The 24,877-nt window shown below is 49.4% G+C and overlaps 4 protein-coding genes and 1 pseudogene across 5 annotated transcripts; 4 read left to right on the plus strand and 1 right to left on the minus strand.

Annotated features, from left to right (window-relative positions):
* Positions 1 to 1,125: 1,125 nt before the first annotated feature.
* Positions 1,126 to 3,333, minus strand: LOC120657114 (H/ACA ribonucleoprotein complex subunit 2-like protein). The gene is made up of 4 exons (XM_039935370.1): positions 3,147 to 3,333; positions 2,973 to 3,042; positions 2,213 to 2,318; positions 1,126 to 1,646 (listed from the first exon to the last, which is right to left on the minus strand). The coding sequence occupies exons 1-4, from the start codon at positions 3,259 to 3,261 to the stop codon at positions 1,485 to 1,487; spliced, it is 453 nt and encodes a 150-aa protein (XP_039791304.1). The 5' UTR covers positions 3,262 to 3,333; the 3' UTR covers positions 1,126 to 1,484.
* A 66-nt stretch (positions 3,334 to 3,399) lies between these two features.
* On the plus strand, positions 3,400 to 7,138 carry LOC120657113 (calponin homology domain-containing protein DDB_G0272472-like). Of its 2 annotated transcripts, none has more exons than XM_039935368.1 (8): positions 3,400 to 3,676; positions 3,768 to 3,908; positions 4,439 to 4,780; positions 4,952 to 5,029; positions 5,145 to 5,288; positions 5,925 to 6,022; positions 6,324 to 6,534; positions 6,836 to 7,138. In XM_039935368.1, exons 1-8 carry the CDS (start codon positions 3,661 to 3,663, stop codon positions 6,919 to 6,921), a joined length of 1,116 nt encoding a protein of 371 aa, XP_039791302.1. In that variant the 5' UTR covers positions 3,400 to 3,660; the 3' UTR covers positions 6,922 to 7,138. The 2 variants fall into 2 exon arrangements, with proteins under 2 accessions (XP_039791302.1, XP_039791303.1); XM_039935369.1 differs by having other exon boundaries at positions 4,973 to 5,029.
* LOC120653734 (tetraspanin-7-like) lies at positions 6,941 to 8,521 on the plus strand. Its single transcript, XM_039931412.1, has 4 exons — positions 6,941 to 6,951; positions 7,163 to 7,190; positions 7,511 to 8,083; positions 8,210 to 8,521. Exons 1-4 carry the CDS (start codon positions 6,941 to 6,943, stop codon positions 8,507 to 8,509), a joined length of 912 nt encoding a protein of 303 aa, XP_039787346.1. The 3' UTR covers positions 8,510 to 8,521.
* A 7,181-nt stretch (positions 8,522 to 15,702) lies between these two features.
* Positions 15,703 to 17,509, plus strand: LOC120654238 (annotated as a pseudogene).
* Positions 17,510 to 22,066: 4,557 nt separating this feature from the next.
* LOC120654239 (protein trichome birefringence-like 21) lies at positions 22,067 to 23,777 on the plus strand. Its single transcript, XM_039931758.1, has 3 exons — positions 22,067 to 22,667; positions 22,753 to 23,313; positions 23,421 to 23,777. The coding sequence occupies exons 1-3, from the start codon at positions 22,176 to 22,178 to the stop codon at positions 23,658 to 23,660; spliced, it is 1,293 nt and encodes a 430-aa protein (XP_039787692.1). The 5' UTR covers positions 22,067 to 22,175; the 3' UTR covers positions 23,661 to 23,777.
* Positions 23,778 to 24,877: the final 1,100 nt, after the last annotated feature.

Raw genomic sequence — 24,877 nt, forward strand, 5'->3', positions numbered from 1 at the left:
TTATTTATGTAATTAAACCAGGTTTGTAAAACTTAATGCACTCTACTCTGTATTGTAGTTGTATTTATATGTCCTCGACATGTTTGCACTGCCTGTGCTCACCTTCGTGTGAGACTACTGGTGTTTGTTCCGATCGGAAGGTCAGTTCAGAAAGGGCTGTCAAATTAAACCATTAAGCCAAATGTGCCTGATGTGTTCAAATGATGGTCATTTCGCTTAATTTTGAGTTTTAATTTGGCGGTTGTGTCACAACGGGGTCTGGATTCTGATCTCCTGCACGCCATGCCCCGACCTCCAGTATCTTTGACCAGCAACAGCAAGGTGAAAAAATCTGTACGGTGATAAGTTTAAACTCGACTGAAAATGTGGCATAACCCGAGGTCTATTTCTTTTTTCTTCTTCTGAAATAGGTCTGTCTTCATGCCCTCCTCTGAACTTATAACGGTAAGATGTTTATGTCGCCTGGCAAGTGAATCACATAAACTGTCGCATGATAGAGGCCATTTGCCATTGGATTTTTTTGCTTGTCCTGTTTTGGGGGCATGGTTATCCCAAGAGAATCTCTACATTCCACAGGCTTGGCCATGCATTAGAATCCTATTAAACCCCGGCCCACTCCTTTGCTTGGCCGGGATTGGAAAGGGTGGTTGGCGGCAGGCCAGCAGCTCGAGAGCTGTGCCTGAATCTCTCTCCCAACCCCACCACGAACTCGGCTCCCCATGGCCAGAACCCTCGTCCACAAACAAGAATGCTTTGGTTAGGTGACACTACCAGAGAGACTGATGTGCGATATCACAACAGTTACAAGCACAGAAATCCCGGGCCAAACTTTGTCGTGTGTTTGCCACAACCTTCCAAACAGAAGCGCCACGAAACAAAGATCTAGATGAAGTTCCAAAAGATCAGTACTGGTGCTAAAACTGGAGCTGTTTCCCTGCGTACCTTCAAACAGCTCTAAATCCCAAGGAATTGCTGCCAACTGCAGTGCTGTACGACTGCGCTCTATCACAGTATCACTCCACTCTTTTAATGGCTCCAAACGCCCGAGCCTCCAGGTCACAAAAATGAGTCATCTCAACTCTGACAATCAAAACGATGATCAATGGTTTTTCACTCCCAGTGGGCAGACACTATTCCTGATCAGTGATCAGGGTGCTGAGATTTCACGATACTTCCACACACATAACACATTACAAGCAGATCTTGGAGATAAGTCATCAACACCAAGACAAGAGTTACACAGAAGCTAACAAAACCTGGTAGTTTCACTGGAAACAATCTGCTCACCAAATCATTATAATTGGCTAATTTATATAATAATTGTACTATCCACAAGGGTAGTCCATAACATAGATGATCAACTCTCCAGCTGTACCCTTGATAACACACCGGTGCAGTTCACAAGAAAGGCAGGCTTGTCATGATGTTACATACTATGCAAATATGTTGCCTGATTCTCAGATACTGTGGTCCTGGAATTGTTCTCAGAACATTGCAGATGTAGCCTCAGCGACTTCCGTCACAACCTGGTCATAGTCTGACTTCAGCTTCTCCTTCACCTCTTCACTGAGCTCCCCCTTGGTTGGTTTGGTCAGAACCAAGACGCAACAAGTTGGCCTCTTAGTGGTTCCTGCGGTCGCAAGGTCCTGAAAGGGCAACAACATGATAAGTTTTGCTGCTGCGAAGGAAAAAATTTAAGGCAATGTGTTTATTATTTATACATCACTAGTGAACCAAAACAAGAAAAGAAACAATTTCTTTGTCTTGTCACAATTAATTTAGAATAATTATCAGTGTTTTTAAGGAGTCCTTAAGGCATCGCCTAGGCTACACGGTGGTGGTGGCTCGCCTTGCTTAAGGTGTTGTCTTAGTCTGCCTTAGTCCGGCGTCGCCTATGCGATAAGGCGGTGGTGGCTCGCCTCGCTTCGCCTTAACGCTTTAAAATCCATGATAATTATATCAAATGACAAGATAAACAGGTGGTGAAATTTTAAAACTATACGATCACAGACCTAAAAAAGAGTGCCAGTACACCTACCATGGAGATGACATAACTTCCACTTAAAGTTTAAGAAATGTGTGTGTTGGTCATCTCGTAACCCATTTTTAGAGTTCTTTGGATACATGGGCCTTATGCAGCAGTTACAGAATTTTTGAAACCCGTACTATAGCAGAATAATCAAGCCTTAAAACATGAGAAGTGAGAACTCACCTCTTTCGACGGAACATATATGTAAGGAACATTAGCTTCCTCACAAAGTATTGGAACATGTGTAATCACATCAATAGGAGAAATATTTCCAGCGATCACACAAAGCCTGCACAAAGCAAAGTAACATTTCAATGATGTAGTGCGAGTTAAGCCAACAAATGCTCAAAACCTTTGAAGTGCAGCACATTCATATACGCAAGTTCGTCACAATATATGTTTCATTACCATGTATGTTTCTCCTTATGGATTTCCAAGTCAAATTAATCAGAATGGCAGGTAGTGTTATCAATAGAGGTGTGAATGAGTGCCCCTTAGGATATCCATTGCCCCTCTTTAGTTCAAAAATTTGCATTAGTTTCTCAAAATGAGCTTCCACTTTGGAAAACTAGGACAAATTTTTGAACAAAAGAGGGGCGGTGGATACCCTTAGAGGCACCTATTCGCACCCCCTAGTTATCAAATTATCATAAGATTAAAGAGTAAGATATAATTATGAAAGGCCAATAAGACATGATACATCATACTAGTACCATTTGTAAGAAACAATAAGTGAGAAGCATTTATCCTTTGCTGATTGGTCAGCAGTATCACAGAAATATGTATCCTGCATGTCTTAATCTAAAAATTTATCCTACATGTTATATATCAGCCTACATGTCCTAACGCTTAATGGGGATTTACATTACCCAATTAGGCAATTATTATTACAAGTTCACCAAGCACTCAACATGAAGAGAGAAGGATTGAGATGAGTACTAACCCTTTGTTCCCACGGCGGATGCTCTTGACCACCTCCTTGACTCCCCGCTTCAGGCACTTGGCCTCGGAGGCTGCAAATTCGCAAAGAACCAAATCACAACCGGATGGGGTGAAACCCTGAATCCAAAGGGGCAAATGCAGAATCGAATTGGGCGGAGAATGAAGTCTCACGAACCTCGGCGCACGAGCTTTAGGGTCCGCTTGCAGAGCTTCTTGCCTGCGAGGGGCTTCGCGATGGGTGCTAGCGCCAGCGGGGTCTTCTTCTTCTCCGTCTCCGTGTCGCTCCCCATTGCCGCCGCCGCCGCCGCCGCCTTCGACTTGTTGCTTCGCGGTTAGTTGTTTCTGGAGCTAGGGTTTTAGGAGGGCAACTTCGCTCGTTATAAATGGTAGGGTCACTGGTGCGTGGGACCCACCTGTGTTGGGCCCACCTGTCTGAAATGCTTTGCGACCTGCGACTTGCGAGAGACAGAGAGAGCAACCCGAGCGCGCCGCCGCGAACCCTACCCACCCGGGAGCGCGCCGCCGCGACAGGCCGACAGGTAACAGGAGGTACCACCGAGGCACCGATAACTACCCTCGCCGGCGCTGCCGCAGCCGGGGGCTGCTCACGGACGGGGATTTACACGGCGCCGCCCCCATTGGGTTGCCTTCTTCCTTAGTCCTTGGGCTTGGGCACTAATCTGTTGCCAATGGGGAAATCCAAAGGTGCTGCTTTTTTCGCCTCTCTGAATCGCATCGCTTTCTGATCGGGTTAAATTGAATTGGGAAGGAAAAGTGAGAGGTTGCTCTTTTGTAGACAAGAAGGCTTCGCGGGAAGCGAAGGAGGAGGAGAAATTGGCGCTTGGGATCAAGAAGCAGCAGCTAAAGAGGAAGAAGGACAGAGTCGTGGAATGCGCCGTTGACAGCGAACCCGCTGCCGAGCATGGCATCGTGGAAGGTAATGGTATTGTATTGATGTCTTCTTTTCCTTCAATCCCATTCCGTTTTGTGTTTCAGAATCAGTAGTTTCAACATAAAGCTGTTGTTTGAGCTTAAAACTGGCACTGGTTGCCCTGCAAAGGTGGATTGACAATGTAGGATGAGAAAAGCAATTAGCTAGAGTGGATACTGATTTTTTACGTGGAAAGTGTTGTTGGTTAGAATTCGTAGAGGAAGGATGATTCTTTTATTCAAGATATATGTAATTGCTGTATGATCAAGATCCATCTGATACATTACGTGATTGATGATTTTGAGATTTTCTTTGCTGCGCTTTATGATAGTTTATCACTGTAATCTTTTGTGCCTAAAACAGCTAACGTAAAAACCATCTCGTGCTCTGGACTATTATTGGTTTCATTCTATGTAATAGTTCTTAAGTTGTTCACTATGCCCTGGGTACATCTACCAAGCTTTCTCTTGTTAATGTATCAGACAGAATTACAGTTGTCTAAGATAATGTTTTCCACTTTTGTCTTTGAATGCTAGATAAAGAATTGGCACGGAGGAAGAAAATTGCATTGCTGAAGCAGAAGAAGAAAAATAAGCATGCCAAAGTAAAGAGCAGCCATGCCAGGGCTGATGTGGTGGAATCACTGTCAGATGGTAAAGATGATGCAACGCCTAAGCTGAAGAAGAAGAAGAGCAAAACGAAGCTAATGAAAAGTAGCAGTGCTGTCAAGGTATACGAGAGTTCAGTTTCTAGTGATGATGCTGTAGCATCTAAGCTAAAGAAGAAGAAAAGGAAGGTAACAGGAGGGAAGAGCTCTGCTGGAATTAATGACGCAGAAGAAATTCTGCACGAAAATCAAATTGAGGAAACTCAAAGTGGTAAGATTGCTTCTTGGGTGCTGAAAGTTTTTTCTGAACCAACTTATGACTTTGATATATTCTCGCTGTTCCTAAAACGGTTTTATGTAGTGATATCGAGCAATATATTATGATATAGTTCCTTTTCCATTTAATTTTACCTAAAATCTAATATGCATGTATTGTATGCAGCTGATGTCAACCAACTTGCAGGACAGAGTGAAGATATGGATAATGAGGGGCCTGAGAAACCAAAGAGGAGAGAGAAAAGTAAGGATAGTATGGCTTTATATTTGTCTCCTAATTAAAGTTTTTCTGAAGTATCAGTTAAATGTGTTGCATAAATATTGATACTCTCTGGGGCATATCCATTTATTGACTGCAGAGGAACTTAAAAGGTTCGGTAAGGCCAAGACAAATAAGCATGCATCAAGCAAAGACAACAACCTGGAGAGGCATGTTGAAGTTGATACTGCAAACGCTGATGAGATTCCATCGGTTGACGAAGACTGTTCCAGAGGAATGAAAAGTAATATGTTGCTTTTGAGTTTTGATCTTTGAGATACCATTTTTCTAGTCTTCATGAAGTTCGTTTGATGGTTTGACGATTAAAATGTACCATTTTTCTAGTGATTATCTTTGTGAAACTTATTTAAATATCAGCTCCAGTCAATGGACATCAACGTAATCTTCAAAAGAAAATTTGATGACTATCTCTATAGTGATATTATATTTAAGAAACCAGTCAATTTATAACTCATCAAAGTACTTCTGGAGACAAATCTACTCAAGGGGATATAAATTGCAAAGTAACTCAAACACCTTCTTGTGTATGGTGTGGGGAGTAGAAAGACTATATACGTGTATTGTACTATTGTATAATTTTAATTCCTCTTAGGATGACACATGAAATTCATTTTAGCAGCCAATTTGTATAGAAAACTGACCTATGAACCCAAATATTTATTAGTCTATCTTGTTGATTCCTGCAATGCAATAGGTTTTAAAGTCTGCCTTATGTGTTGCAGACTTGCGGGTTTCCTATTAATTGATGTTTTGCACCTATAAATTTCTCATTTTCTACTCTCCTTTTCTGTTGGTGTTGGGATTTGCAATTCGATGCAAAGTGTTAAAACTTAAAAGCGTATATGTGATATCTTGACAGAATGGATCTTGGAGTACAAACAAAAGAAACCTGGCTTGAAGGTTTTGCAGGAAAGAATAGATGAGTTTATAGTTGCTCATGAAGAACAACAGGAGAAGGTGAGTATAATATCATCTGACAGAGCAAAATACACCGTTAGTGCCGAGTAACAAGTTTCTTCCCCAAACTTATTTTTGAAGTATATGTGTCAGCACATACTCAAACAAGTTATATGATACTTATAACAAATTTCTTCCAATATTCCCTCAGTGGATGTGTTTCCAGTCATAATGCCATCATCTGCTTTGCAATATGTTTAACATAGTGGTAGACTGCTTATGAATGATGGATGGAACCGCACTTATGTTACCCCCCCAAAATGTACAGTTTATTTGTTTCCTGACTATTTGATTATTTCAGGAGAGGAAAGAAAGGGAGGCCCGTGCAGCAGAAGATGGATGGACAGTTGTGGTGCATCACAAGGGTCGGAAAAAGACCACAGATACTGAAAGTGGAACAGCTGTTGGCTCTGTATCTCTTGTTGCAATGCAAGAGAAAATGGCTAAAAAGAAACCCAAGGAGGTTGATATGAACTTCTACAGATTTCAGAAACGAGAAGCCCACCTCAGTGGTACGTCGTCATTCCTTAACAGGACTATACTCATTTTTAACTACTCAGTGGTTACGACACATGATGGAACCAAGATTATGTTCTAGGCACAACATGAAATTGTTTGCTATTCCAGTATGGGTACCTTTCAGCTTGGAAGTATCTGTTCTGGTTTTGGGGAATATAAGAAGTTTACCATTTTTCATCTTCAGTTTGGTTAGAATCAAGATTCATTTTGTCTTGTAACTTGGTCTTTGTCAAATGACTATATGCATGACAAGTTTAGGTCAGGGGAACTTACAGCTTTGTGTTTCTTGTGCAGAACTGGCAATGTTGCAGAGTAAGTTCGAGCAGGACAGGAAAAGGATACAGGAGCTTAGGGCTCAGAGGAAATTCAAGCCTTACTAATTCTGCTCGAACCGCACAAATGGCCGAAGGGTTGGTTGCTGTGATCAGTGGCCACTCGTTGCTCGACAAACAATTTTGTTTCGCTGGACGTTCTGTAGTTTAGCATGTATGATGGCTCTTAAATTGATACGGTGTCAACTGTACTCTGTGTTACTTGCAATTGCTGCGCCAGTACATATTGTTTGAATCAAAGCTATCTGGTGCGTTCTGTGGATCATTCTTGTTGCATTTGTGGTGCCAGTACATGTTTGAATCAAAGCTATGATCTGGTACGCGGAGGTGGGGGCGCAACAGCCCTGTGCAAAATTGGCTGTTCGTTCTTGGTAGTCAAGCACACCAGGAAGAGATCTGCCGCGCTTTGAGGCCAGCCTCCCGAGTCCTGAACTGCTTTGCCTATTGTTTCTACGCCACCTTGGCCTCGACTGAACCTAAAACTGTCAAACCAAATCGCCACATGCCACACATCTGTTAATCTGTAAATCCCAGGAGAAATCTCAATTCTGTTGTGATTGTAAGCAGGAGTAATGCACGAAACCCGCGAAACTATGTGCCTTGACATTCTGACAACATTCTAGATTCCAAATAACAGTCAATAGAAACGCAGCGGCCGTTCGTGAACTGTATATACGAGGAGAACGGCATTGGATCGGCGCGTAGGGGTGGGTGCAGCACCCTGGTGAGTCTCTCCAATGGCGTCCTGGCCGCCCTGAACGTGGTCACCCTCCTCGTCTCCGTGGCGCTCATCGGCGCGGGCGCGTACGTCCTCGCGCAGCCGGCCACCGAGTGCCAGCGCCTGGTGCGGGTGCCCGCCATGGCGCTGGGCGCGGCGCTCCTCCTGCTCTCGCTCATGGCGCTCGCCGGCGCGTGCTGCCGCGCCACGCCGCTCCTCTGGGCCTACGTGGTCTGCATGTTCCTGATCCTCACCGGCATGTTCGTGGCCACCGCGTTCGCGTTCGCCGTCACCAACAGGGGCGCCGCCGCGGCCGGGTACCGGGGCTACTCCGACTGGCTGCGGGACAGCGTCTGGGACTACGAGACGTGGAGCCGGATCCAGAGCTGCGTCGCGGACGCGGGCGTGTGCGCCGGCGGCGGGTGGCTCGGCGGCGTCCGGGGCGGGATCAACGCCGGCGAGTTCTACCAGCAGTACCTGCCGCTCGTTCAGGTACGCCACGCACGCGTGCGCGGATCCGTTGGTTTCGTTCCATCTTCCATGGCATGCACACCCTACGGTGGGCCCACTCGAAATGGCAACATGATGATAAATACTATTTTCCTTTTTTTTTTGCAGTCCGGCTGCTGCAAGCCGCCGGCGTACTGCGGGTTCGAGCGCGTGAACGCGACGTTCTGGGCGGCGGCGCCCGGCGCGACCACGGCGGCGGGCGCCATGGACTGCCGGGCGTGGAGCAACGACGCGCGGGTGCTGTGCCTCCGGTGCAACGCGTGCAAGGCCGCCGTGGTGGCCTCCGCCATCCACCACTGGAAGGCCGTGGCCGCGCTCAACGTCGCCGTCCTGCTGCTCCTCATGCTCTCCTACTCGCTCGGCTGCTGCGCCATCCGCAGCAACCACAGACGCCGGTACTACTACTGACCGTCCACCGTCGCCTTCGTTCACTGGGAATGGTGGTGCTCCGGGGGCCGGGCGAGGGGGCTGTTGCTTTGGTTTGCGCTGGCTCGGGGTTCAGGGTTGATTCAGACTTCAGAGATTCAGAGCAGTATGTGTTCGTGGCCATCTGTTGCTATTTCCCACCTCTGTTTATTGCAGTGTAGATGTAGAGGGTGTGTTATATTTGTTTGACATCGTGTGAAACCAACTTGAGATATGCTGATTGGGAGTCTCATGGCGCGGTAGAAGCTGGGCGCCCACGGCTTGGAGGGGAACAGCGGATTGGGAGGCTTCCATGCTTGAGATATGCTGATGTGGATTTCGTTTGCTGCAGGCGCTTGGAAGTTGGGATGGGTGTCCCTTCCTCTTCTCTTTCCCCTGAGGTAGTCTATCACGGTTGTTTGTTTTTACTTGTTCAGCTACCCTTGAAAAGTCAAGGAAACCAGGCATTATCGTGGTTGAAAAATCAAAGCACCCAGGACCTGTTTAGTTCTCAAAAAATATTACACAGTAACCGTCACATCGAATCTTCGGACACATGCATGAAGTATTAAATGCAGTTGAAAAAATAACTAATTACACAATCTAACTGATTAGCACGAGCTGAATCTTTTAAGCCTAATTAGTCTATAATTAGATATTATTTATCAAGTAACAACGAAATGTAATAGAGTACGAAAACCCAAACTTTTTCACTGACTAAACACACCCTCACGTCGGCAAAAACGCAAGACTCATACGTTTGGTTGGTGATGAGTGCACCTTTAGGCTTTAACATTCCCGGGTTTTTTTCAAAAAAAAATAGCACACTGCTTGCTTTTATAGAAGGCAAAATAGCACAGTGCATTTTTGCGACAAGAACAAATTTCGGTGTAGCACGTCGTTGTCAGAAAAGAAGAAAAAGAAGAATGTTGAAAAAGGTTTCTACGCCATATCACTCATGCCGTATTACCCCCCCCCCCCCCCCCCCCCCCCCCCCAAATCTGGAAACCAATTGTCCAATTGAGCAGAAACTTGTTCATAGTATTTTTTTTGAACGAACAACACTCGACGAGTGTGTTTCTATTGATATAGCAGAGAAATACAAGGTTATGTCCCTGGGAGGTCATAACCATGCACAAAGACAAAAGAGAAAGGAAACAAAAAACACACCGGCGGGTTGAATTGAGACATCAACACGCGCCAAACACAACTCTACTCAACAACTCAGGCTGGTCGGATTGGGACATCGACGCAAGCCGCACAACTCATCTGCACGAGACAACTGGGGTCGATCGAAAAAGCACTGCACAACAAACGCAGCAAAACCGAAGTTTTTTCCCGACACCCACCAAACATCCACACTCGTGTAGTTGCCGAGAACCTTCAGATGTGACCCTGCATTGACAGGGAACCGAAAGAGGCAGACGGTATTGCACCAGAAAGACCACCGCCATGCGAGAACCTCTGCCGCCATACCGCTGCAACAGCACCCTCCATCTGACGGAGTGAAACCACCGAATCTGGGCCTCTCGTAGGCTGCCTCGCAGTCGCTACCACGAAACACAACACGCGGGGGCCTCGCCGCATCCACCGTTGGACCTCACTCTCACCGCCTCGAAGAATCACCACGCGCGGGGGCCTCGCCACACCCCCCACAATACTCCACGCCACGGTTCCGTTTCTTTTGTCACCATCAGAGGCGAAGAGCAAAGTTGCCCCACATCCCCGGGTCTCCAACAACACCGAGCCGCCACCACAGGCCGACCTCATCTCCTTGCTTTACCCGCGAAACATAATCTCCACCACCATGGCCGCAAGCCAAAGATGTCGCTTGTGCCGTCTTCCGACGATGTAACGCACCGGATAGCTCAGCCAAGCTAAACAACCCGCCGCGGTCCCCTGCAAGCCAAGTCGTCCCCTGGTGTCGATGCCGCAAGCGCCGTCCTTTGACATCGTCCCATGCCGTACTGACAATTGCCACGCAACGCCAGCCGCCGCGATCCGCTGCAAGCAGCCACAACGACAACCAATCGACAACCATCGACCGCCACCAAAGCTGCGAACACCACCACGAGGGCTCAGCAACACCCATTCACCTTGCCACGCAGCGAAGATGCCAACCCCGTCTGTTGCCGCCCAAGCAATGGACCAGGAATGCCACTAGCCTAAATGGGTCTCTAGAGACAACGCCTCCAAGGAGGTCACGACGCCAAGGCGCCGCCATCGCCCGTCCAGAATCTGGACAGGGTTTTCACCCAGAGCCCCGTGCAGATAAGGGGTAGCTCCAAGATGACGCCCCCAACAAAGAAAACGACGCCCAGAGGCGCCGCCGTCATCTGTGCTAGCAGGAACGCCGGCAAAGACTTTCGCCCGGAGCCTGAACCCCTCGCTCTCACGGCTTGGCACTCCCGGACCATAGCCACAGCCGCATACCCGAGGCGGCGCCGCCGTTGCGCCTCCACGCACCAAGCCGTTGCCAAACCTCCGCCTCTGCTGCGCCATCCACGAGCCTTGTGAGCAACCACGGCCACCGCCGCCTCCTCGCGCCGTGCAGCAACATGACGGCACCACGCGACGTTGCGCACAGAGGCGACGACGAGGGATCCCACAACAACCTCCTCCCCGATCACGCGCCGCTGTCCTCCACCACCGCAGTAGGGGCTTCGCGTACCCCGCCGCAACGGGCCGTGCGCGCGAGGGAGACCACGAGGCCGCCAAGCGCCCCCTCCCCGCCGGGCGGGAGCTCAACCTCCACCACCCAAACAAGCGCCGCCGTCCTCCGTCGCTGCCGCCGCCGCGCGTGAGCCACCATTGGTCAGCGCTGCCGCCGCGCGTGGGTACCTCGCCCAAGCCGAGGCCGTCGTCGCGTAGCCGAGAGACGCCGGATCTGCACCTGCTGCAGCCACGAGCCAACCCCGCGCGCGCCAGGGCGCGCGCCAGGGCGCTCGCCCGGCCCACGCCGCGCGGCCTCAGGCCACCCTCCTCGTAACTCGTTCATAGTAGTACCCCATTCTGACAGAAGAACCTAACAAAAGCCTGATCAGTACGTTCAGGACTATTTTCGGGGATGTAGTTTACACCTGTCAGTGGCTATGGCTATCTGCAATCTGTCTTGAGATGCTATAGTACAAACTCGGTGCTTCTCGTTGACCATCGCGTACCAAGTCCTCATCTCCTTCTGAAACAAACAACGGCAAGCTGGGTTTCGGAAGTTGCAAATCCGAAATCCAGCTGCTGAGACATGGTCTCTCGCTCTCGCCAACGTTGGGTGGCAAGCTGAATCTGACTTGGTAGCGACGTGCTTCATCAGAATACTTAATTCACCAAAAAGTTCAGAATCAGGCACGGGATGGGATGCCAATATATATCACGCGTACGTAGGAGGAGAACGCTAAGTGAATGCTGGAATCTGCCGTGGTCCGTTGCCGAGGGAGAAAAACGACGCGCGCTTTGACCTCCGCCGGACGCCGCCGCCGCGGCGACGACTAGGCTGGCTGCACACGAGTCAAGACTCAGGTCTCAGGACACGGCACGGCACACTTGTGACTGAACCGCCAAGTTAAACGGGTTTAATTAAGCGTAATGGTCATTATTTGAACACATCAGGCGCATTAGCTTAATTAAGTGTGTAACCTGACAGCTTGTTTCCAACCCACAAGCCGATCGAAACACACCAGAAGTCTCGCGCGACGGCGAGCGCAGACGGTACCAGCATGATACAATTTTACAAAATAGTAATAAATATTAAGGTATTTACAAAATGACTTTTACAAATTAAAGTTCATATAATAGATAACAGCAGCGGTAGAGAGAGTCTAACCTGGGAAAGATTTTCATTAGAAACCAACTGAAATATAAATTGAAATAAAACGATAACTACGGAGACGTGAGGACGTCACATCGAGCCCACCGATGTGAATCCGGGTTAGCTCCTATACCTGAAACAGCGTAAACAACAAACTCTGATTATACTAATACTCAGCAAGACTTACCCGACTAAGGGTATACTTAGCCCATTATCTAGACATGCAAGGCTTTTGGCTGGTGGGTTTGTTTTGCCAAAAAGCATCTAAAATAGATCCTTAACTTCAAAATTTTAGCTCCAAATTATAACAATAAATTGGCTAAACATCTATGATTTGCATATCTATAGCAACCAAGGTGGAAACATAATTAATTAGATAACATCAGTATTTATCAACTCGTTTTGTTTCATTTACTTACTACGATGTCATTCGGAGATCAAGGTGCTCATGTCCTAGAGTGACTGACGGCAAATCGATCCGATTTAACCTTGCAAGGTGGACCTAACCAACACGGCACGCAAAAGCCCCGTCGGACCCCACGCACCAACATTTCCCCTCCCCGCCTCGAACTACAGGAACCAGCCCAATGACATATAGTCAGCCGAGCCCTATGTGAGACCACCAAAAGTAAACATATGCGACCCCTTTCTCCGCGGCCACTCGACTCGCCCTAGGAGTTGGGTGCGGGTTCCTGTACTTTCGAAGCAAAGCAGTACTCGGCTTACCGGTTTCGACTACCTCCTATTCCCTTTATGCGGTTAGTATAATTCAAACATAATCAGCAGGGCCAGCAACGGTACGGTCCTCAATCGACTCGGACGGGGCTAAGACACCCAAGAACCCTGTCCTGCTGCCATACCTATACATCATCATCATTCCCCGCCCGGTCTCATATTTCCATGTCAATTTCAACAACTCAGGTGTTGTATATAAGTATATAACCTATATCTCGCGAGTAACCGGAAATTACTCGACTTCTAAGTATCCTATATCTCGTGAGTGCAAAAAGTCACTCGACTTCTATCGAGAAGTATTAAGCATAGCATTTCTATCGTCCTATACATGCTAGTATAATTCAGGGAAATCTAGGGATCATGCAACGAGGGTTCCAATCAACTCCTGAAACGTAATGCACAAGTAATAAATACATATATATGTGTCATAATTTCAAATAATAGGATGTGCACCGGGGCTTGCCTGGGAGTAAAGTATCCCTATAAGTTAGTAGGTTGGAGCTTCATGATAGATAATCCACCAACTTCTGGATAGAAACTAACACACCATCTTTTGAAGTTTTCTCCATCTTTATGTTCCAATCGTCCTTCAATTGATCTACCCTCGTACCTAAATGATATGCATAGATGCACATGCATGCACAAAAGAGGCATAATCACATATTCTAAGGACGACCAGAAAGTAATGCGTGGTACGTTGTCGTAAAGAAGTAATGTACAAATCGTACTAAGGTTGATCACTCATCCTCACCTGAAGGACTAGTTCATCCTTGAGATTTGTCTTATGAAGTTACTTGCCCTAGTGATTAAAGCTAACAAAGCATCATGGATATCGTCACAAGAATAAGAAGTCTACCACATGTTAATTGCATCATCTATATACATTAAGTACCTTTAGTTACAAACATGTAAGACTTAAACTACAGTAACATAGGTGAAATTTATTAGATGGTAAAAGTGATACTTAACATGATAATTACTCTCTTCTAAACTTATCTCATTGGACACTCGTTTACAGAGAACCAAGCATTAGTAACTACCTAAAGAACCAAGGTGATGTGTATTTAAGTGTGACACCTAATGTTATATATACATGGCACAAAACAAGATAAATTACACATGCTAGGAACGAAATAAGTTGCACGAGTACAATTTAATAGCACAAACTAATTCTTACTGATTATATCCTGTAATTATACTTAACAAAGTATTTTACATAAATTTATCATGATCTCATATGTAAAGAAACTATTATTTCTAATAGAACAGGCCTAACTACTAATAAAAATTATTTTTTGATTAGCAACCTATATGTTTCGAACATAAAATATTTACTAGTGATAAAATAATAGAAAACAACCCTAGCATGAAGTTTTCATGATTTATCAGCAAGCATAATTATTTATGCATATTCCTATTACTCATAAACTATTTATTAAATACTAACCAAGTTAAATCAATAACTCATGCACACGTGTACTAATAAATCTGAAACTTTTATCACATCACATACATCACATGACTAATCTATCATAAAAATTTCACAGCAAAAAGGAGCAACATAACTACATATATGATTTTATCCCTAACAAGCATGAATAAAATTCTAGAACAATATTTTTCTACCAACACATGTCATATTATAGATTCATTGCATAGATCTAATCACAAGGATTCTAAAACATCTTTATTTTCCATTTTATGATTTTTCTATGATTTACTATGCATTTTCAAAGTTTACAGCCACTTAAACTAATATGTAAACTAGAGCAAAAACTATTTAGAAACTAAAGATAAACCTGGAAGGAAAGTTGTAGATCTTAGAACAAGGAATCTAACAAATTTTAGTTTGCATTTTTTTGTTTTTTCTATTATTTACTATGATTTTTCAAATTTCAGCCAATTTATTGCAAAATAATCCTTCGCAGCAGTATTCATATGAGTCTACGGTTGTGCAGATAGGCCCCTGAACTTGTTTCAATTGTCGCACAAGGTCCCTGGTCGCGATTTTGAAGCAGGGGAGAAAGGGAAACGGCGATTCCGGCCATGGGGGGGCTTGCTGGCGGCGAGGGAGGGGTGGAGGAGCATGAGGGACTCGAGAGCTACATCTGGGTGGTCTCAGTTGATGCCTGGGTGGCCGGAAGAGGGCCGGCGACGGAAGCAGGCGGCCGGCGGTGGCGGTGAGTGACCACGGCGAGGTTCCGGCGGCCGATTCGGGGCGGGCTCGGGCCGAGGAGCACCGGTGGGGCGTGAGGAACCTTGTGGGCGGGTCGGTTCGGGCCGATGGAGGCCGGAGGAGGGAGCTCCACGGTGAGCTAGGCGGAGGCGGCGGCCATGGCTCGGTGCTCGCGCGAGAAGGAGAGGGAGAGGCGTGGGTGGCTCAAGCAGCATGGAGAGGCTTCGGGAGAGGAGCGAGCTGGCCTGCGAGCGAGATAAGAACGGCATGAGCGGGGACGCGCGTCGCGAGCGTACGCGAGCGACGCCGTGGCCAATTTGAATTGGCCACGGTGACCACGCACGGGAGAGAGGGAGAAGGGAACACGTAAGCTTGACATATTTGACCCATTTGTGAGCAATTTGAAACTTCAAATTTTCGTTTAACACTCCTAATTAAAGGCTAATTGAGGGGGTGTTACAACACCCTCTGCGACGCGAGCGTTTTTCTTCTTCCATGCCCCTCTGTCTCATAGGCGAGCGAGCGAGTAGCGCCCACGGCCGTCGGCCATGAAGCCCCAGAGGAGCAGCACGTCGTCCTCGCTGAAGCTCTCCGTCGCCGAAGCCACGCCGATCCTCGTCCTGCTGGCCCTCGCCGTCGTCTCGCTCTACGACTTCAGGTTCGCCGCCGATGGTTACCAGTACATACGCCGCGCCTCCTCTGCATCGTCGACGTCGTCTCCGCCCACCAACACGGCAACACCTCCTCGCCTTCGACTGCTCCGGCCACCTCCTTGCCATCTCCGGCGTCTCCGACGACCAACTCCTCATCTTCGGCGGCCACCTCGACAGAGGCCTGCGACCTTACACGGGGCCAGTGGGTGCCCGACGACGAGCCGCCGTACTACACGAACCTGACGTGCCCGTTCATCGACGACCTCCAGAACTGCATGAAGTTCGGCAAGCCGAGCCTCGAGTTCATGCGGTGGCGGTGGCAGCCCGACTGGTGTGACCTCCCGCGCTTCGACGCGGCGCGGTTCCTGGAGGCCATGAGGGGCAGGTCCATGGCCTTAGTCGGGGACTCCCTCGCCAGGAACCACGTCAAGTCTCTACTCTGCATCCTGTCCCAGGTGCGCACTTGTTGCATAGCCTCTCGTCTCATGGCACGCCGGCACCTGTGCCACGGACACTGCTTGTTCCTCTGCTGCTAATGCAACGGGCATTCGTGTGCTGCAGGTGGCGCAGCCGGTGGAGGTCGTGACGACGGCGGAGGTCGACGTCACGGGGAGGGCCGTCCGGCGGGACTTCCACTACGGCAGCCACGGGTTCAACGTCTCCCTCTTCTGGTCGCCGTTCCTGGTCAAGGCCAACCTCTCGAACGCGGAGCTCGGCCTGGGCCTGTGGGACGTGCACACCGACACGCCGGACGCTCGGTGGGCGGCGCACATCGCCGACTTCGACTACGTCGTGCTCTCGGGCACCAACTGGTTCTTCCGCCCCTCGGTGTACCGCGAGGGCGGCCAGGTCGTCGGGCGCAACGGTGGCGCCGCCAGCAGCGCCCACGCCTCGACGGCTGAGGTGCCCGTCTCCGGCGCCGTGCGCGCCGCGTTCGGCACGGCGCTCGGCGCCATCGCGGCCCGCGAGGGGCTCCGCGGCAAGGCCCTTGTCAGGACGGTCACGCCCGCGCACTTCGAGAATGGGGAGTGGAACACCGGCGGCGACTGCGTCCGCACGAGCCCGTTCCGGCGCGGTGAGCGCGCCCGGGACGCCGTCGTGGCCGAGTTCCGCACCGCGCAGGTGGGAACACCAACCACAACCAACCAAACAACCCCATGCCTTTCCCTCTCTAATCTCTACGCGTCAAGATGATTTCTTTGAACCGAGGAGGCTTGACGGGAATGGCCAGTGGTCTGATGATGGTTGTCTTTCGGCTGCACGCAGGTTGACGCGCTCAGGGAAGCAGCGGCGGCTTCGCAGCGGAACGGCGCGGAGCTGCGGCTGCTGGACATCACGGCGGCGATGGAACTGCGGCCGGACGGGCACCCGAGCCGGTACGGCCACCCGCCGGGCGGCAGCGTGGAGGGGAGCTTCGTGGTGGACTGCCTGCACTGGTGCTTGCCGGGGCCCATCGACCTGTGGAGCGAGCTGCTGTTCCATATGCTGGTTGCTCATCAATAGAATCGGCCATGCTCAGTGGCCGTGCTGACACCAACTCATTTTGTGATACAAAAGCATCGAATCTGCAAAAGCTTCTGTAAATTGATTTTTTTTTCAATGTTCATGTCAAAGTAAATTCACATTTGCCTGTCCAGTTTGTGCAAAACTGCCAATCAGTTCGTCGATTTTTTTTTTTGACCAATCTTGCTGTGGTTCGTGGCAGCAGCCATTAGGGTTTTCGTAAAGGAAACTGAGAAGTGTGGTTATTCAAACTACATGAGTCGGTTAAATTAAAAAAAGGGTGAGAGATCCTAAACAGGTGTGAATCAGTGAAATGCAATGTAAATTAACACGACATATCATTAATCATTTTTGTATAATCTACCACAGATTAATCTAAAATATCCTAGTGCGAGAGGGGAGCATGTTACCTAGGCGATGGTCCAGAGATCTGCAGAAGGTTTAGAGCTACATAGAATTTTTCAGCAAATGCAGAAAAAAAATCCCAACAAGTAAAATGGGAGCAACAGGCTACTGTGCCAATCAACATATAGCTATAAAAATTGCATTTCCTACTCTTACAGTACAGATTAGAACATGAGACATTCTAACCAATCAGTGGCGGAGGCTGGTTTGGAGTCTAGGGGGACTCCCTCCTCCCTCCATCTCCATCCTTCCCCTTTGCCTCCAATGGAGTTCCTGGGATAGGGGGCTTAAGTCCCAACTGCCCCACGCTGGATCCGCCCCTACAACCAATCAAATATAGCAAGTCGCAAACTATAAAAGTTTAGGCATAGGTGCTCGTAGTAACCACCTAATTATTGTCACACCGTAGTATTTACTTGCAAGAAATAATTATTCTCACACTATGTACTTACACAAAATAAAACCTAAACTCTACAAGGTGGAGGCGGCGGTGGAATCGAACTCTCCCCCAATCTCTACGTTCAGCAGGAACCTCCACGGTGGTCGATACCGTGGTCGTCGGAGTGCCCGCTATCGGCGGTGGCGGACGAAAGGCGACGACCTGGGGCTGAGCTGGACACCGAGGAGGATGAGACGGAGCTTGACGTAGCCGGGGTTGGAGGGTGGGCAGCAGTGGCGGAACATGGGGGTCATTGCCCCCCCCCCCCCCCCCCCCCCCCCTCAACAAAAAATAGTACCCCCAGCTCATGTGGACATATGGGCAGGCCGACAGGGGCAGCAAGGAGGCCCATTAACATCAACGTTTCAGCAAGAAGAGAGAACGACATCAGGAATTCCAATCGCCTGCCGCCCGATGTTTTGTTTGCATATGCGCTGCTTCTGCCTCACCTAAGTGACGCACGCGACAACCGACGATAGCGCGCTAACGACAGTGAGCGCCGAGTAGTCAGCCTCGGTCGGCCGATCGCCGATGGAGGGAAACAACGATGGCGAGGGCGAGTAGGCTGCAGTTTCCGCAGACGTGACAGCGGCTGCTCACACTGTTGTTTGTGTTCCAGTTCCTTCTTCCAATCAAACCAATGTAAGCAAATCCTATTTTCTTAATCCATGAACCTTAAATTATCTTGTCTCATATAGCATAGAATTTTCTTGATGAGATTGCACCAAATTCCTACAGGAAACCAATGCAAAGCCTAAAAGAAAGATTACACTTTTTTTCTTTCTACAAGAAGGCACATGTACAAGAGCAAAATGATAATGATATGGCTGATCAAAATCCTTAATTAGAACAAAATGAATTAGAAGAAGGTCAGCTCCACCTCCACCTAAAGTTCAGAGATTAAATTCAGATGCTAGTGTTCTAATTGTAGAACGTGATCCTGGTTTACGTTGTCAAATTTGGGACTATCCTCTTGACGAACAAGATCAAGCTCGCAGAATATACATCATGAATGGCCCGTTCCAATTTATGAAGGATAAGTACCCATATTCTGGTCCCATTGCTCCTTGACGTTGCTTTCAATCACATTGGTTCAAAGAGTTTCCTTGGTTAGAACACTCTTGTTGACGACCAAAATTGGCACAGGTCAAACAGACCGGTCTGACTGGTGCCTGGGAGCGGTCTGACCGGTCTGGACCGTGTAGCCGGTCTGGCAACACCGACCGGTTTGACCGGTAGGTCTGACCGGTCTACCTGGAATCCGAATACAACTAGGACTTTTTGTAGTTTTTGATCTGTAATAGGATTCCTTGCGGGATAAATCCACCCCATCCTATAAATATAAAGGGTCACGGCCGATTGAGGGAATCCAATCGATCAATCAATACAACTTTTATCTTTTTATTTTCTCTTGCCCTAACTTTTCCAATCTATTACTTGCTGTTCTTCCTTCGTCTCTACGGCGATTGAAGGCGTTCTAGGTGGCCTGCCGACCCTAGAACACCCCTGCGTGCGCCTGCCCTGACGGGTCTTCCCGGGCTAGCGTTCGAAGGTTTCGTCACTGTTCCAGCCGGCGGTGACCGGTCTGACCGCTCCAAGGAACCGGTCTGACCGGTCTGTGTGGAGGTGCTGCATCGCGCGCCTCTGCTCGCTGCACGTTCGAGTGCGTTTGTGTGTTGGCCCTAGTTTGCGTCAACAACTCTCCTTCAAAAGATGCGTCATTTTGCTTTCCTTGCTATTTATTTTCTAAGAAACCATCAGGAAGGGTAGGATTAGATGTGTTTACAGTGAAAGATTTCAATTCTTGGAAAAAGGTGAAAGAAAAATACTGTGCCTATATATCTCACATGGGAAAAGATAGTAACTTTGCTCATAGTTATAATGTCACAAGCTATAATAAATTGAAGAATCAACCAAGTGGGCAGCTTAAAAGGCGGCGGTGAAGCGATCAACTAAAGATGTCAAGCGGAATAGACTTCGACAAGTAACAGTTGACACTGTCCGATGGTTAGCATTCCAAGCTTGTGTTTTCTGTTGACATGATGAACCTAAGGATTCAAATAATCAAGACAATTTTCTTAAGATGGTAAAACTTCTAGCTGAATATGATGATGAAGTCAAGGCAATTGTTCTAGGTAATGCTCCATGTAATGCAAAGTATACCTCACCACCGATTCAGAAAAAAATCCTTGATATTGGCTTCCAAAACTCAAAAGTACATTTTTTTTCAATTAAAGAGAAGTAGTGGATACCATAAAGGGCACCCATTTGCACCTCTACCTTGAGGGGTTCCGCGGGAAGACCCTTGTCAGGACGGGTATTGATAGTTTACGGTCAACCTTACGGGAGGCTCCCGTACGGTCGATTTTCCGACCGTTGCTTTTTTCCATTTATAAAAATTTTTTTGTCGTTTTTTGATTAAAAAATTTTAAAAAAAATACAAAGAAAAATTTTGGAGACCAAAAAACATTTCAAGCAAAAATAGGAGAGCAGAAAAAAAATTAGAGAGCAGAAAAATTTGAAGATTTTTTTTTGCATCATTAAAAAAATATTCATCCGAAAAATCAAAAGGAATTAAAAAAATTGTTGAAAAAATTTTGCAAAAAAAAAACTGGAGGGGCGAGGCGGCGGCAGATCCGCGCTGCCCCGTCGTCCTCCTCACCGGTGGGGGAGTGCGCGGCCCAGGGAAGTGGCGGCCGCCGCACCCCGGGGAGGCGGATCCGGCGGCGGTGGTGCCGGAGGAGCCCGCGGCGGCGCCGGAGCGCGGATCCAGCGGCGCCCTCCTCCACCGCAAGCTCGCTGGCCAGATCTCGATTCGGCGCCGCCGAGGAGGGCCCGCCGCGCCGCGCGCGAGCAGGGAGGAGTAGGCGTGGGGCGCAGCGATGTGGAGAGGAGAGAGGGAGGCCGCCGCTGGCCGGGCTGCTCCGCCGAGCCGAGGACCCGAGGTCGGAGAGAGAGGAGGAGGAGAATATGGTGGAGAGCGAGAGAGACGGAGAGAGCGAGACGGAAAATATCTAGGAGGCGCCGGTGGGGGGAAAAAACAAGGGGGAGTGGAGGGGCGGACGGACCCGGGGTGACCGTCAACCTTAAACTCAGCATTCCGTGTCAGGACGGTCATGCCTGCGCACTTTGAGAACGGGGAGTGGAACACCACCGGCGACTGCGTCCGCGCTCGCCCGTTCCAGTGCGGTGAACGACCGGGACGCCGTTGTGGGGGAGTTCCGCACGGTGCAGGTGAGACACCAACCAACCCCATGCCTTTCCCTGGGGGGGGGGGGATCCAGTGGACCTCGGGCGCAGATGCACCTCCGTGCGCACCCTGCCCGATGCCGTTGAGGGCTCATCAGGGGCTGTTGATCATGTCTGTTAGGTGATTAGGGGAGAAAATTTTAATTGGAAAAAATACATGAGCACAGGAGCCCTTGGATGTCGGATATAGAGCAGGTGGTGGGCATCAGGGCAGGGGGTACACGGAGTTGCCTGTGCGCCCGGGGTCTACTGAATTTTTTTCGTTCCCGTCTCTAGTCTCTACGCGTCAAGAAGATTTCTTTGCAACGAGTGAACGAGAAGGCGTGAAGAGAATGGCTAGTGGTCCGATGATGGTTGTCTTTCGGGTGCACGCAGGTTGACACGCTCGGGGAAGCGGCGGCGGCGTCGCAGTAGGACGGAGCGGAGCTGCGGCTGTTGGACATCACGCAGTAATTGATTTTTTTTCAATGTCCAGGTCAAAGTAAATTCACATTGCCAGTCCAGTCTGCGCAAAACCACCAATCAGTTCGTTGAAATGGTAGTCGTGTAACGCACACTTGGATGTTTGACCTCCACCTCCACAACCAACCGGCAATCCAAAACGCAAGCCTGCATCCTGCATTTTCTTTGTTCCTCCATTCCCTGTCCCCTAAGCATGAAAGCATCCAGATTTGCATCGGCTTCCCACCTCGTGCACCTAGACCATGAAGCCCCACAAGAGCAACCCTTCTTCTCCAAAGCGCTCGGCCGCCATTGTCGCACCTATCCTCGTTCTGCTGGCCCTTGCGCTTGTCTCGCTCTACGACATGACCTTCTCTAATCGTTACCCGCACATCGACCGCGTCGCGGCGTCCTCGTCGTCGTCGCTGTCGTCTCCGGCCAACTCCTCATCCTCGGCGTCTCCGGCCACCACCGCGGAGTCCTGCCACCTTACCCGGGGCCAATGGGTGCCTGACGACGAGGCGCCGTACTACACGAACCTGACGTGCCCGTTCATCGACGACCACCAGAACTGCATGAAGTTCGGCAAGCCGAACCTCGAGTTTGTGCGGTGGCGGTGGATGCCGGACGGGTGCGACCTCCCCCGCTTCGACGCGGCGCGCTTCTTGGAGGCCATGAGGGGCAAGTCCATGGCCTTCGTCGGGGATTCCCTCGCCAGGAACCATCTGAAATCCCTGCTCTGCCTCTTGTCCAAGGTACGAAGGTTCCATGTACGCTTGTGTTTTTCAGTTCTGGTTCCCTGCTGATGCGTCGGGCCGGCCATGCGCGTATGTGTTGCAGGAGGCGCAGCCGGCGGAGGTCCGAACTTCGCCGGAGATCGACGTGACGGGGAGGGCCGTCCGGCGAGACTACTACTACGGCAACCACGGCTTCACCATCTCCCTTTTCTGGTCGCCGTTCCTCGTCAAGGCCAACCAGTCGAACGCGACGCTCGGCCAGTGGGACCTCCACCTCGACACGGCGGACGACCGGTGGGCGGCGCACGTCGCCGACTTCGACTACATCGTGCTGTCGGGCACCAACTGGTTCCTCCGCCCGTCGGTGTACCGCGAGGGCGGGCGCGCCGTCGCGCGCAACGGCGCCGCCGCCGCCGCCGCCGCCGCCGCTGGGAACCTGACCGAGCTGCCCGTGCCCCGCGCCGTGCGCGCCGCGTTCCGCACGGCGCTGGGCGCCATCGCGGCGCGCGAGGGGTTCCGCGGCAAGGCGGTCCTCCGGACGGTGACGCCCGCGCACTTCGAGAACGGGGAGTGGAACACCGGCGGCGACTGCGTCCGCACGCGCCCGTTCCGGCGCGGCGAGCGCGCCCTGGGCGCCGTCGAGGCCGAGTACCGCGGCGCGCAGGTAGGAACTAGGAGCCGGCCTCGGTCCTCGACGTGCGTGCCGAGATTTCGTCGCCAAGCGTGCGTGACACGTGAGCTCTGACATGATTTGGTTGGTCTCGGCTGCAGGTCGACGCGCTCAGGGAGACGGAGGCGGCGGCGCGGCGGAACGGCGCGGAGCTGCTGCTGCTGGACATCACGGAGGCGATGGACCTGCGGCCGGACGGGCACCCGAGCCGGTACGGCCACCCGCCGGGCGGCAGTGTGGAGGGCAGCTTCGTGGTGGACTGCCTGCACTGGTGCCTGCCGGGGCCGATCGACCTGTGGAGCGAGCTGCTGCTCCAGCTGCTGATTGCCCATCCATCGTAAGCATCGATCTTGGCAACGCCGAGTGCACCGAGCGGAGAGAAACTTGATCGGATCTGTAGATCAGTAGATGAATTAAGGGTGGCTGTCACTTTTTTTTTTTTTGCGAGAAAGGAACGTAACTTATATTAATAATCATTCCCTTCTTTCAGAAAGGATCCTGAGTAACATAAGAATTACACCGAAGTCCTCCCCGCCGCTGATTATCTTCCTTCTCAGCAGAACCTGCCGCCGATGCCTTGCCCGGACAACAGCAATGCGCCTGATCCTCAAACAACCAACTTCACCCGTCACTCAAATTTAATCACTCCACTGAAATTGCTCTAAGATCATCGAGCCGGCTGACAGACGCACGACGTGCAGGCCACGATCCCAACCTTCTTTAGATTCGTTTTGCAGGCAGATGCAGTGGTCAGGTTGTTTGGCGGCGGCAAACGCCGCCCTCCTTTGGCCCTGACTGCTGAGACCACGCCGCGATCGATGCCGCAAAAACGCAGGGGAAGATGCCATCTGCTCAAAAGAACACCTGAGAGAGCGAGAGTGGTTGACTTCGGACCTCCCACTAACATGGTGCTTGTGGTGACTGGTGGGCATCACGGACTCTCTTTTTTTTTATGGCGCATTTTCCCTCTCAGCAGCAGTTGACAAGAGAGCTACATCAAGCGTATTGGCCTTGATGAGTAGTACCATCGCTGTTCGCAGTTGAGCTAATGATGTTGTTCGCATTAACAAATTTTAAAGGAATCAATATTTCTTCTTAAAATAAAAATATTTCTAAATATAATTAAATGTATCTCGAGAAAATAAAATAATTTTTTTGTTACAACAATGATCCCAATATCTAGTTTTGGGAATTTACTTCCTCTATCATGAAATGTACTAAGATATTTTGTTTTGTCCTAAGTCAAAAAAGTCAAAGTTTGACCAAATTTATATAGAAAAATATTACCATCTAACACATCAAATAAGTAAATTATGAAAATATATTTCATAGTGAATCTAATTATTCCCGTTTACTATTCAATATATTGTTTCTCTTTTATATAAACTTGGTTAAATTTAGAACAGTTCAATCAAAATAGCTTATATTTTAGGACAAAGGGAGTAACATATGTCCAATTCCAAATGAAGCCGGTTGGTGATGAGCGACGAGTAGTTGGACGCGGTTTTTTTATTTTTATATTTTATATTTCTGTTTTTTACAAAAATATATTTTCGAT

Source organism: Panicum virgatum, chromosome 1N (genome assembly GCF_016808335.1).
Source record: "Panicum virgatum strain AP13 chromosome 1N, P.virgatum_v5, whole genome shotgun sequence".
Taxonomy (NCBI): Eukaryota; Viridiplantae; Streptophyta; class Magnoliopsida; order Poales; family Poaceae; genus Panicum; species Panicum virgatum.